Source organism: Ahaetulla prasina, chromosome 4 (genome assembly GCF_028640845.1).
Source record: "Ahaetulla prasina isolate Xishuangbanna chromosome 4, ASM2864084v1, whole genome shotgun sequence".
NCBI classification, from domain to species: domain Eukaryota; kingdom Metazoa; phylum Chordata; class Lepidosauria; order Squamata; family Colubridae; genus Ahaetulla; species Ahaetulla prasina.
Window position 1 is genome coordinate 34,394,524 of NC_080542.1, and position 14,094 is coordinate 34,408,617.

At 48.8% G+C, this 14,094-nt stretch overlaps 1 protein-coding gene across 2 annotated transcripts in view; it reads left to right on the forward strand.

Moving 5' to 3' along the window:
• Window positions 1-9,377: 9,377 nt before the first annotated feature.
• ETV4 (ETS variant transcription factor 4) overlaps window positions 9,378-14,094 on the forward strand; it is a 48,734-nt gene continuing 44,017 nt past the window's right edge. For both annotated transcript variants that reach the window (XM_058182312.1, XM_058182313.1), the window contains exons 1-4: window positions 9,378-9,550; window positions 10,978-11,099; window positions 11,218-11,314; window positions 12,526-12,573. In XM_058182312.1, the coding sequence (XP_058038295.1) occupies window positions 11,040-11,099; window positions 11,218-11,314; window positions 12,526-12,573 (205 nt within the window). In that variant the 5' untranslated portion in view covers window positions 9,378-9,550; window positions 10,978-11,039. The remainder of the gene's footprint in view (window positions 9,551-10,977; window positions 11,100-11,217; window positions 11,315-12,525; window positions 12,574-14,094) is intronic.

Consider the following 14,094-nt stretch of genomic DNA (forward strand, 5'->3'; position numbering starts at 1 on the left):
TTCCTCTGGCCCCAGTGATTTGAACTCCTCTAGGATGGACAGGTGTTCATGAATCACATTAGGCAAGGCAGAGAAGTCCACATTTATCTATCTGTTTATTTCATTTTAGGTTTATATAGTTTCCTAATTCACACAGGGCAACATTCCACTATAAAAACAAATCACAATGTCCCAGCAAAAATGCTGTTAAAAATGCAGGGTCACACAACCAGGGCATAACAACCTGTGTCCCACTTCCCAAGAGGAACTCATGTGACATCCTGACGCCAGTGCCTGAGGCTTTCTTGGAAAGAAAAAGGATCAAGAGCCAACTGAATCTCAGGAGTGGGGGGTGGAGGAGGAAGGGAGAGAGGTCATGCTTGTGAGATATTGTCGCAAAACATAGGTAGTCCTCAACCATTCATTTAGCAACCATCTGAAGTTCAACAGTACTGAAAAAAGTGACTCATGACTGTTTTCATTTTAGCAGCATCCCCATTCAAAATTTGGATGCTTGGCAACTAGTATGTGTCTACAACAGATGCAGCATCTTGGAATCATGTGATTGTCTTTTGTGAGCTTTCCAGCTGGCTTCCGATAAACAGAGTCAATGGGGGAAGCTGGATTCACTTAACAACTGATGTGATTTGTTTAACGGCTGTGGCAAAAACAGTCGAAGTATTTCTAGCAGGAATACCAGATTCTGTAACAAGTTGTTCCCTCTGCCATCTGTCTGGTAAACTCGCAAGATTTGTTTTTCTCATCGTGTACATCCGAACTAGACTGTGTTGTTTCTCCGTGTCCTATAACATATGTGGGCATTTGAATATTTATTTATTTATTTATTTATTTGGCCATGTTTATGTAGTGTATCTTGCACTGAAATTTCATTTTAATGTATGCCGATTTGTGTACACACAAAGTGACAATAAAGTTATTCTAAGCCATAAAATCAGGTGTGATTTACTTAACAACCGCTTTGCTTAGCAACAGAAATTCTGGTCCCAACTGTGGTCATAAGTTGAAGAGTACCTGTAGCTCCTAGGTTCACTAGATGCATTGTCCCAGGGAAGGGTCTTAGAGACGCCCACTTTGTTACAGTGTGGGGGATGGGCAGAAATACTCAGCAGGAAAAGCTGGGTGGAGATTGCCTTTCTGGTGAGCTAGGTATTGGTAGATGATGACTTTGCCTGTTCTTACCCTCCAGAAAAACTGTGTGACTCATGCAAGCACTTGGCCAAGTGGATGATGGATTCACTCCTTGGTATAAACCAGGGGTGTCCAAACTTTTTTGAGTGAGGGCCAAATACAGAAAAATAAGCAAAGGCCCGGGCCACGAGGGGGGGGGGGAATGGGCGTGGCTTATTTTGGGGTGTGGCTTGGTGGTCATGTGACTGGTGGGCGTGGCTAACTGCTCATGTGACTGAGTGGATGTGGCTATGGGCATAGAAACTACTCAGAGGGCTAAAAAAAGTAATTTTTGACCAGTCCTCACACTTATGACCATCCTCACATTTATGCCCATTGCAGCATTTTTAACAACCATATCACTCATTTCACAACTGCTTCTCTTCACCACGGTTACAAGATAGGGTGCAAAATGTAAAGATAGTTGTTGTGACCCAGGTTCCTGGACCCGGACTCCTGGACTCGGATGATTCAGAAAGTGAGGGAGAAGACCTGGCCAGCCCTGCTTCTCTTGAGCCCTTTCCCTCCCTGGCACCCACTCAAAGGGAGGGGGAGGGGCCGGCACAGCCTGATTCCATGGAGCCTCCTTCTGATTTGTAGCCCCAAGAACAGTTTTGGAGCGATGCAAGGTCACGTAGACGAATCGCCCGTGCGCAGCAGCGGAAGAGTTGGGACAAAGCCAAGTCATAATTGTCATGCAGTGACATCTGCAGAGACTATAAATAGGAGGGGGGACTTCCTGGTTTTTTGTCTTGGACAAAGTAATGAATTGGCGCGAGCTAACTATTTCAATGGAGGAAAGAATATATTCGTGAGTAATTCTGGCCTTATCTATAATTTCCTCGTTATCTCCAGAAACTTGGCAGGCCCGTGGGTAGACGTGGCCAGGACATGTATCTATGTAAATAAAAGGAAAAAGGAAGGCCTCTGACGGACTCTTTGCTGGGAGTATTGGGAAGGGAAACAGAACATTTTGTCCAAGACCTGACTAAAACATCTTCCACCAAAGATGGATCAGCAGCAGGTACAGCAGCAGTTAGAGCAGCTACAAGCAGCTAATCAACAGCTCCAGCAGCAAGTGGCTCACTTGGCAGGCCAACTTGCTGCCAGGAATGTGCCTGCAGCCCCCCCCCATCCCCCCACCCCCCCTCCTCGGCGCAAGTGCCCGATAACCGTGCGGATAAGTTTTCTGGGCAGCCTGAGATGTTCCCGACCTTCTTGGGACAGTGCCAGCTCTACATGGCTATGAGGCCAGAGGATTTCCCAGACGACCGGGCTAAGGTGGCCTTCGTGATTAACCTTCTTTCCGGCTCGGCTGCTCGATGGGCCACGCCCCTCTTGCTCCAGGACAGCCCCCTGCTGGCGGACCAACAGCATTTTTGGCAGCACCTGCGCACCATGTATGAGGACCCCGTTCGAATGCTGACGGCAACCAGGCGCCTTAAGGAACTCCGTCAAGGGAAACGCCCCCTGCAGGCGTACATCGCCAATTTCGTCTTTGTGCCAGGACTCTGACTGGAATGATGCAGCGCCAGGACGTTGCCCAGGAGGGACTCTCAGAGGAATTGCAAGACGAGCTGGCCCGCGTGGAGGCACCGCGGTCCCTCGACAACTTGGTGCCCCTTTGTCTCCGCCTCGATGCCCGTCTGCGACGGCGACCATCCCGTCGCACCCCCCGGGACCCGCCGTCGACATCTGCACCCCCACTTCCTGCACCACCAGCACCCAGGGTCGCCCCACGTTTTGTAACCGCTGCGGAAGAGCCCATGGAGTTGGGAGCGGCCAGACCTTGCTTGACAGCCCAGGAGCGGAACCGGAGGTGCCAAGGGGGATTGTGCCTGTACTGTGGGGAGCCCGGCCACTTCGCCGCTTCTTGCCCCAGAAAGCGAAGTGGGGCACGCACGCCGGTCCCCGAATCACAGCGTGACCAATCAGGAAACGGAGCAGGCCCGACCTCGGGGAAACCCTAGGTCGGGCACGTACTAAGCCCCCACTGGACGTTGCGGAAGTAGACTCTGGGCCCCCTCGGCATCTGATTCTGGACACACGGATATGGTTGGGGAACCAGTCGGACGGGCTCCAGGCGCATGCGCTGGTGGACTCAGGGGCCACAACAAACTTTATGGACCAGGCCTTTGTGACCCAGTTTGCGGTCCCCGTGGTTCCGTGGACCCTCCGATGCGGTAGAGACAATTGATGGGCGAGAACTGGTGTCCGGCCCCATTAAATTCGCCACCCAGCCTTTGCGCCTGGCTATTGGGGACCATGAGGAGGCGATCCAGTTTTATGTCACGGCGGACCTTCATTTTCCCTTGGTCCTTGGGTTGGCCTGGCGGACCCACGATCCTCAGGTGGCCTGGTCGCGAACGCCATCTCTTTCCCGAGTCTGCAGTGCGTCGATCACATCCGCCACACCTGTGCCGGCCAGAACGCCCCACCGCTGCCATCACCTTGCCTCCTGAGCTGACGGACTTCGCCGACGTGTTCAGCGAGAAGGAGGCGGACCGACTACCCCCGCATCGGCCCTACGATTGCCCCGTGGACCTTCTGCCCAACGCACCACTGCCTGTGGGACGCCTGTATTCCATGTCGGAGCCCGAGTTGGCCGCCCTCAGGGACTTCCTGGACAAAAACCTGGCCCGAGGGTTCATCCGGCCTTCAAAGTCCCCTCTCTCGGCCCCGGTCCTCTTCGTGAAGAAGAAGACAGGGGACTTGCGCCTATGCTGTGATTACCGATTATCGCTACCCCCTGCCGCTCATCCCGGAGCTACTGGAGAGGTTGCGGGAGGCCACGATCTTCACCAAGCTCGATCTCCGGGGGGCCTACAACCTGGTGCGGATGCGAGAAGGAGACGAATGGAAGACGGCATTCGGCACCCGATACGGACACTACGAATACACTGTCATGCCATTTGGGTTGACCAATGCTCCCGCCGTTTTCCAGCACTTCATGATCGGCGTGTTCCGAGACATGTTGGATCGGTTCGTGGTTATCTACCTGAACGACATCCTGATTTACTCCCGGTCCAGGGAAAGCCACCTTCGACACGTCGGTCTGGTTCTGCAACGCTTGCGGGAGCAACAACTCAATGCGAAGCTGGAGAAATGCGTCTTCTTCCGGACTTCCATAGAATTCCTCGGGCATATCATCTCGCCCGAGGGCATAGCCATGGACCCATGTAAAGTAGAAGCTTTGTGTAGCTGGGAAGCCCCTCGTCGGGTGAAGGATGTTCAGCGCCTGCTGGGCTTCGCCAACTACTACCGGACCTTCATCCCGGGCTTCGCCACACTGACGGCTCCACTTACCCAGCTCCTCAGGAAGAAGGTTGCGTTCCGGTGGGGTCCCCCGCAGCAAGAAGCATTCACAGCCCTCAAGAAAGCCTTCGTCACGGAACCCGTCCTGAGGCATCCCAACCCGCTCCGGCCTTTTGTGGTGGAAACGACGCGTCAATGTGGCTCTGGGAGCGGTGCTGCTACAGGCTCCGGCGAATGGCGGCACACTTTTCCCTCGCTTACTACTCCCGGAAACTCAATCCTTCCGAGCGCAACTACACTATCTGGGAAAAGAGTTGCTGGCTATCAAGGCTGCATTCGAGGCTTGGCGACACCATCTGGAGGGCCCGACATCAGGTGGAGGTCGAGCGGACCATCGGAATCTCGAGCACCTCACCACAGCTCGGAAGTTGAACCAGCGGCAGATCCGGTGGTCGTTGTTTTGCCCGGTTCAACTTCCGCGTGACCTACATTCCCAGCGGTCACAACCGAGGGCGGATGCCCTGTCCCAAGCCAGAGTACCTCTGCGCCAAGGACCCCTTCCTCCACGGACAGTGCTGCGGCAGAAGCCTTGGCCGCAGCACGGAGCCAGTGGACTTGCGGGCCCAGGTGCGAGGCGCAGCGCCAGGACGCCTGGTCGCAGCAAAGGAGGCGGAGGTGGGCCCCGTCTCCTTGGACCTTGGAGGAGGACTTACTCAAGTTTGGGCGATTATATGTGCCCACAGGACCACTCCGAGCCCTCGTCATGACCCAGTGCCACGACAACCCTGCAGCAGGACATTTTGGGTTCTTCAAGACCCTCCACCTGGTGACACGGACCTTTTGGTGGCCCAGTGCGGCATGATATACATGCCTCGTGACATCCTGCGTACCGTGCCGGCAAGCCAAGACCGCCACGCACGGGGCCCCTGGCTCCTCCAGCCCTTGCCGACACCCGACAGACCCTGGAGGGCGATCTCCATGGACTTCCTGACAGACCTGCCGCCGTCCTCTGGGTTCACCACGGTGCTGGTGGTGGTGGACATGCTCACCAAGATGGCACACTTCATCCCATGCCCACAGCCGCAAAAACGGCCCGTCTCTTTTTGCAGCACATCTTCTGCCTCCATGGTCTACCGGACAGGGTGGTTTCGGAGTTCAGTTCACAGCTCGCTTCTGGAAGAGCCCGATGGCCGCGTTGGAGGTGCAGGTGTGTCTGTCGTCATCGCACCATCCGGAGACCGACGGGGGTACAGAGAAGGTCATCGGTATACTGGAACAGTATCTCCGTTGCTTCATCAACCAGCAACAGGACAACTGGGCCGACTACCTGTCCCTGGCGGAGTTTGCTTTTAACAACTCTCAGCACACCTCTACTCAGATGACCCCGTTCTTTGCCAATGTGGGGTACCATCCGCGGCTCTTCCCTCTGGCACCACCGGACTCTCCTGTTCCCGAAACGCAGACCTTCCTGACGGAATTGCATGCGGTCCAACAGTTGGTACGTCAGCAGCTGAATCGGGCAAGGAGGACTACAAACGGTCCGCCGACCGCTCCCGACGGGCAACGCCCCCGCTGGCAGTTGGAGACCGGGTGTGGCTCTCCACCAAACACCTCCCGTCCGACCGCCCGGTAAAGAAGTTGGACCACCGATTCATCGGCCCGTTCCCTGTCGAGGCAGTCATCAACCCGGTAGCCTACCGACTGACCCTGCCACGATCCATGCGGATCCACCCCGTTTTTCACCGGTCCCTTCTGGTTCCTGAGGCCACACCGAGTGCCCTTCGGTGCCCAAGAGCACCCGTCACTGTTGCCGAGGACGGGTCGGAGGAATACGAAGTCCACAGCGTACGAGACTCCCACTGGCTGAAGGGTCGTTTCCAATATTTGATCGTGTGGAAGGGATACAGGACTGATTTCTCCTGGGTAGATGCCTCTGACATTCATGCCCCTGACCTGGTGCAGGCCTTCCATGAGCAGAACCCAGCCCGACTGCATCCCGTTCGTCAGCCCCGGGGGAAGGGCCCTGCGGTGAGAGATAGTGTTGTGACCCAGGTTCCTGGACCCGGACTCCTGGACTCGGATGATTCAGAAAGTGAGGGAGAAGGCCTGGCCAGCCCTGCTTCTCTTGGGCCCTTTCCCTCCCCGGCACCCACTCAAAGGGAGGAGGAGGGGCCGGCACAGCCTGATTCCATGGAGCCTCCTTCTGATTTGGCAACGCCCCAAGAACAGTTTTGGAGTGATGCAAGATTACGAGGCGTGATCGCGCGCAGCAGCGGAAGAGTTGGGACAAAGCCAAGTCATAATTGTCATGCAGTGACATCTGCAGAGACTATAAATAGGAGGCGGACTTCCTGGTTTTTGTCTTGGACAAAAGCAATGAATTGGTGCGAGCTAACTATTTCAATGGAGGGAAGAATATATTCGTGAGTAATTCTGGCCTTATCTATAATTTCCTCGTTATCTCCAGAAACTTGGCAGGCCCGTGGGTAGACGTGGCCAGGACATGTATCTATGTAAATAAAAGGAAAAAAAAGGAAGGCCTCTGACGGACTCTTTGCTGGGAGTATTGGGGGAAGGGAAACAGAACAATAGTTGTACGTGTGAGGACCAGTCAAAAGTGTGAGAATCTGTCAGAAATCACTTTTTTCAGCCGTCTGGGTAGTCCCTATGCACAGTTTAGGCTTAAGTATACTATATGTGTGTGAGTTATATATATGTGCATGTGTATCTCTATGTTTGTGTACGTGTGTGTTTGTGTTATGTTGATTTTTAATGTAATATTTTTAAATATAATTATTCAGAAAGGCATGCGGCTGGACAACAAACAGTATATAAGCCTAGTAAATTCATGTGTGGCCCGGGCCACACACAAGAGGTGACATATTGACACATGATTACTGTGTGTATTTCTAACTCACCTATAATGTGAAGAACATTGCTCTCAGTGGGAGCAGTGATGCTGTCCTTTGGATTGAAGGCGAACTCGGCCTCGGGATGCTCTGGGACAGAAACGCCGCAAAAGAGCGACGGCTCAGCTGCCCCCAAGGGAAGGAGGACCCGGAGAAGAGCCCGGCCCGCCGCAGCCACGCACCTGATCGGCCTCCCAAGGAGCTACGGCCGGGTGCCCGCCAACGAGCTCAGCTCCCACAGCCAGCCCGGCCTCGCATTACCCGGCCCCCCTTTCCAGCAGCTGGTCGGCAGCGGGGGCGTGCGGGGCGCGGCTGGGGCCTCCAAAAGCAGTAGGGCCGCCCAGGCCTTGAGTCCGCGGCTGGCGTCCTCCGGCCCTTGAAGCAGCAGCGGGGCGGCGGCCTCCGTGGCCCGCCGTCTCTAGGCGGAGAGCAGGTGGCAGTCAGTGGCTCCCAGGCGGCGATCCCTCAGCCTCTTCCCCCACTCCCGCCTCCCGCCTGACTCACCAGCCCTGGGCCGCCTCCCGCCTGGCCCGGCCTGGAACCACCAGCGGCTCTCCGTCCGCCTCCGCTGCCTCTTCCTCCCGGGCAGCCGAGGGCACCGCCTCGCTTCAGTCCGAGCGCCTGTGCCTATCCCGCGCCGCTTCCCCCCGCCGCCGCCCCAGCGGATCCCGCCACCGAAATTCATCCTCAGAGTCGCCCATTTTGGCGGCGCAGCTACGCAGGCGCCACCTTTCCGTTGCTGCGCGAGCTCCCCCTGCTGCTCCGCGGCTGGACTGCCCCCACCCTCTTTGCAACAGCCCCGCGCCGGGACGGAAGAGTCACGTACAGAAACAGGAGCCATCTACGATTTTTATTACATATTTTACCCGAGACGTTGCGCAACCTTCTATTGCACCAGGCCACCCCACCTGGGAAGCCAGGCAGAATGGTGAAGGCGGCGGGCCATATTCAATTATATTTTCAGAATTTGCTGCGGGCCAATAAAAACTGACCGCGGGCCGTAGTTTGGACACCCCTGGTATAAACGAATGAAATGCAATGCAGCCAAAGCACTGTAGGCCGAGATAAGTCAACCATATCTGGATTCAACCTAATATTCATGGCTCCGAATATTATAGGCTAAACAGCTTCATCTTTTAAGCAATAAGTGTCTTCTTTATTCCATGTTCATAAAATAAATAATGTTCTTTTTAATACACCTTTTAAAAAGCATAAATCCAGGGGTGAAATGCTCCCTGTTCGGACCGGATCATGAGATCCGGTAGCGATTGTAGCTGGTGGTTGGCAATCCGGTAGCGATTGCCACCCGCCCAGGTATCATTACTTCCTGGTTTTAAGTAGGAAGTAATGTATTTTTAACCTTCTGCACATGTGCAGAAGGTTTTGCACATGCAAAAGGTTTTGCGCAAGGTCAGCACGTGCACTTCTGAACTGGTAAGGAAGGTAAGTAGACTTCACCCCTGCATAAAATTCCTTTGAACCTATTACAAAAACATATTTTCCACTTCTTCCATTTACAAATTGAGTTCTAAATTTGGAGGGAGAAGGGGAAAACATCTCCCCCCAACTTATTGATATGTTCAAGCAAACTCAGTACAGAACATACCTATGAAAATTAGCAACTGTATTTTTCTCTGGAGATCTTCCCTGCCCCCAGCACCTATGGCGGATTTAAGAACGGATGGTAAACAACTATACTTACACCTTTACTTATGTAACTTAATAACCAGTTTCAGGCCAATTAGAAAACGGATTCGATCTAAGCCAAGCCTTCGAATCTACAACCCGTGACACATTCCCTCCCTCGCCAGCCTTTTATGAATGAACTTTGGGCGCTCTTGTTTTTTTATGAATGAGAGTTCCAACACTGAATGAATCTTGGAACATCTCGAGCTGATTGGCTCAAAGCATTCAAACCACGCCTTATTCCAATCTGGGCGAGGGACACGCTGAGCCTTGATTGGTTGGGCGTGTCCCAGCGAGCCTAGGGAATCCCCCCTCCTTTCTTTCATTCACAAAGTCAATGAAACAAAGAGAAACAGAAAAGAGTCTGTTTCTGTGAAAGAGGAAACGACTGAGGGCTAGAGGCGGGAGCAACTCCACACGGCTCTGTTTTTTCGCGAAGCAGTATATTCTTCTTGTTTGAAATCAGCTGCCTTCAGGTGGGGGCCGGCAGGAAAGACCTGAACTGACCCGTCGCGTTTCCACTCTGAAGTGAGGTAAGGAAAACATAAGTTTTCATAGAAACTCCTTTATTTCGCATATTTTTACAGAAGTTGGGGAGTGGGGAGGGGACGAGGAGGATTTTTTTCTTTAAAGAGCCATGGGGCCTAGTGGGTGCTGGGGAAGGAGGTCTGCTCTTGTAGAGAAAATCATATAACAAACACGGGCAAATAAGAAGTTCTAAAGGTCGAAGCCTTGAGGGAAGGGCAGCCGAAACAAACACAGGGGAATTTGAAGCTGGAGAGATTTAAACCTAATCTTATTCTTATTCATAGGTCAATGGGGCTTTACTCCCCAATACAAGATGCATAATAGTAATGAAGATTGGCTTCTTGAATTTGTGAAGAGGAGGAAATTGGGCAGGAGTTGTTGTTGGGATGGGCAAAGCAGACGCTGAGGAAGGGGTAGAGGAAATTACAGGGCTAAATGAGTAATAATGATGATGATGATGATAATGATAATAACCTGTAATCAACCATCAGCACCAGTCAATGGTATTTGTGATGCCTTTTTGAATGTTCAGTTGACTGAGTTTCATGTTTAATGAATAATAATAATAAATAATAATAATATCCAAGCACCCAGGAAAGGAGAAGGAGGAAGGAGGAAACTGCAGGAACTCAGAAGGGTGAGAAGCTTGTCGAGGATCTTAAGTTTTGAAAGTAGACTTTTGGTTAAGGGTTGCATCCATCCTCCTTCATTAGGCATTTTGTTAAGCTATCCCTTGCTGTACATTGGATCCATCTTCAAGGTAGCGCATGGCTCATGAAGGCTGGAAATGTTGGGAGTTGTAATCCCAACAGATCTGAAAGCATCAGATTAAAGGACTTTTATTCTGGAGGGGGCTGAGGAGGAAAAAAAAGAGCACCTTTTGGCATTCCAGCAGGCAAAGGTAACAGGAGGGTCAAGTAAAAGGACCCATGCCTTGGGAATCCATTTAAGAGACCCTTCAAACTATTTACTAAGTCTGCACTACTATTAAACTTCTCATTGTTCCCATCACCCATCTCCTTCCACTTATGACTGTATGACTCTAACTTTGTTGCTTGTATCCTTACTATTGATATTGATTGTTTCCTGATTGCTTATTTGTACCCTATGACTATCATTAAGTGTTGTACCTTATGATTCTTGATGAACGTATCTTTTCTTTTATGTACACTGACAGCATATGCATCAAAGACAAATTCCTTGTGTGTCCAATCACACTTGGCCAATAAAAAATTCAATTCAATTATTTTATTCTATTCTATTCTATTCTTGCAGATGCTGCTGCAAATTCCATGCAATAAGAAACTTATCACAACTAGGATTTTAAAAACTTCAATCTATTGATGCATTTTCCTTCTTTCTTTCTTTCTTTCTTTCTTTCTTTCTTTCTTTCTTTCTTTCTTTCTTTCTTTCTTTCTTTCTTTCTTTCCAGCTACCTGGTGGATTTTTCATTTCGTCTCTGATGCCCTCCATGCCTTTGAGAAAGTTGCATCCATGACTGATGGGAGAATGAAAGGATATTTGGACCAACAAGTGCCTTACACTTCTGCACAGGTGAGTGAGGATGGAGAGTTTGCCCTTTAAGGCTTCTGTTTTTTTCTGAGCAGTAGTTTGAGCACCCGGTACAGTGGTCTGTCTTATATTAACTTTAGTGCTGTTTGTCTACTTACAGAAACCAACAGGGAATGGAACTATGGACAGCAGAGCTGTGATGGCTTCACGGAGGAAATCTATGGACCCAGGTGTGCCCCATGTCCCAGATTCAGAAGGTGTGTGTGGGGGGGGGGGTGGGGGGGAAAGAGGGGCAGATATGGAGGGCATTAGAGATGATCCTGTTCCAGGTGTATTCTAGCTTGAAGCTTCAACCTGATTTGGAAATGTAATGATATCCCAGTGCAATCATGCTTCCTGTTTTGCAAACAGGGAATAACAAAAGTTTTATCATGGACCCAGATTCACTAAGATTAATGTCCAGTACATGATCTACTAAATGCCATTTTTGGTTCTTTCACTTTGGATAACTGTGAAACACACCTGAATAATAAAAAATGATGTTTCAGAATCTGTACCTTCTTTCTTTGCATAGTCTTTGCCTGCAGCCTAGACAGAGAGTGATAATTTTTGGAGATTATCTCTTTGTTTTCAGAGAGTTACACCTTGAGGATACAGATTTTCTTTTCAGAACCCTCTTGGTGGGAAGCAACTGTGCCTTGTTTCCATACTACAAAGTCCTTGGACCACAATCTAAGAAATTCTCTTAAGAACTTCCGTCTTCCTGACTATAAGCCACCATATATAAAATATTTAAAAGGTTAACATTCTCTATTTAGCTTGAATGTTGATAATTCAACATTCAATGTTGATAAAAAAAATGTTGATTTTTTAAAAATGGGTTCATTGGGGACAGAAATGCCTTTTCTTTTTTTCCTTTTAATTCGGAAAAAGTGTATTCTTAGCAGCTTTGAAATGAATCTCCCACAATTCTGCAGTGGCTAAAGCATTGAATGCTTGCAGGTTGCATAGCTGCTTTATTTCTTCCAACACTATTTTAATGAGCCAGTTCTGGAAACACAGATTAGTTTAGAAAAATCAGTTTTTCCTGACCAGCCCTTTTTCCCTGTGGGACTAGTGCAATTGTGAAGAAACAGCTGCTAGAATTGAGGAAATCTCTCTTTTTATTACCATTTTTATTACTCAGACTAGAGCTGGATGTTTTAGGATTATGAATTTAAAATAAAATGCCCTGAATTCCAGAGTGTAGTCTCTTAAGGATTGTTCCTATTTTGGTTAAGTTGCATGATGCTTCAAGATGGATAGACCTCAACTCCAGCTTGCTTGCTGGAGAATTCTGGAACTTGAAATCCACCAGCTTCAAGCTGCTAAGATTGAGAAATGCTGCCTTAATTGTTTCTTTCAAATATTCTTCACTGTTCCAGAACTACTGTTCAGTGATATCACACTTTGCTCCATTTCCTTGCAGATCTCTTCCTTGATCTAAACCAGTTCCAGGAAACTTGGCTGACTGAAGGTAAGGCTATCTTACGGATCTCTCTTTGTCTGCTGCCTCTTTCCTTGTCATGCCCATTATCATCAACTTTTCAGTATCTTTCCTTTTGCTTCCATCTGTTTTCAGTGTAACTGAGCCTGAGTAAATTCAAGAATATGAATGGCATCATTGTGCTGGTATTTGCTTATGAAAGGAACTTGGCAAAGGGCCTTCAAACTTTCCAGCCCTCTGGAGTGATGACTGTTGACCAGTGGAGTTCGGCTTCCCCCCCTTGCAAAAACCCATGGAGCCCCTCCCTGCTTTAAAGCTTTTGAAAGAGGGTGGTTTGAAAATGGGACTTAACTTAGAATCTTGTTGGTTTTCATTACTTTCTGCTCGCTCTTACCCGTCCTTTTTGATCAGTGTTAACCTGGGATGAGAAACATCAAATCTGCTCATTCCCTAAGTGCCCAATTAAGATACATAGTAGCTAATTGCAGTTTGGAAATGGATTTTGTATTTTGTTCTTGAAAGTGTGGGCCTGGGGACATGGCAATTTGAAAAGGTTACAGAGGCTATCTGCATGTTTACTTTACATGTATTGTTCCTCTGCTTATCTGAAATTGGTGGTGCTCTCTGAAACCAGAGCAAAAATGGAGTAAAAGTGAGGAGCTGATCAGCAGTCAGATTTTGTTAAAAAAAAGTATATAATATGGAAGAAGGAATTCCATATTCGTGTATAATTTTTTTTAAGTTAAATAAATATTGTACTTGTCAGCCCAACTGATGCTCTAATACAGTTTGGTGATGGCTAATCTAGAGTGTTGCTAACAACTTCTTTTTTGCAATTCTGATGCCTAAAAATTGAGAATTTGCTATTGTGACTGGAAAATGAATATCCTAAAAAACTGCATTTTACATGCTACTTTTTGAAAGTAAACTTCGTGGTTTTAATGAAAAACTTGGAAGATCTCTATAACTTCAAATTGAGCCAACTTAAGCAAGAACACATAATTATAGCATTTTATTTCCTAATCTTAGTATAAAATACTAAGACCACACTGATGCTATTGACAGCAAGAGGTAGGATACGGAATTGAAAACATGCAGTAGTAGTCCTCAAAATCACAACCATAATTGAATCTGGAATTATGGTTGTAGGTCATGTTGGTCATTAACCAGATCACCATGTGACCAAGCCTAATTTTAAAACTTTTTTTGTGGTAGCCATTAAACAAATTCATTGTCCACAATGTGCTGCTTTTTTTTTTTGCCAGAAACTGGAATAAATGCCATTTTCTAGCAAAAAAAATTGTAAATCATGGTCACATGACTGCAGCACACTGCAAACAGCTATACATTTTTGGTGGTTGTCTGAATTTCAAATTCAGACTATAAATCAGTCATAACTTCAAATCCAACCCCAACCCCCAAATTCAGATGCTTAGAACTGGATTTGAATTCTGAGATCTTAAAATTTGCTGATGACAGCAAATAATGTAGAACAAAGACAGGAAAAATGAATTTTTATTTGTGGTTTCTTTTGGATTACATTATCTTAAA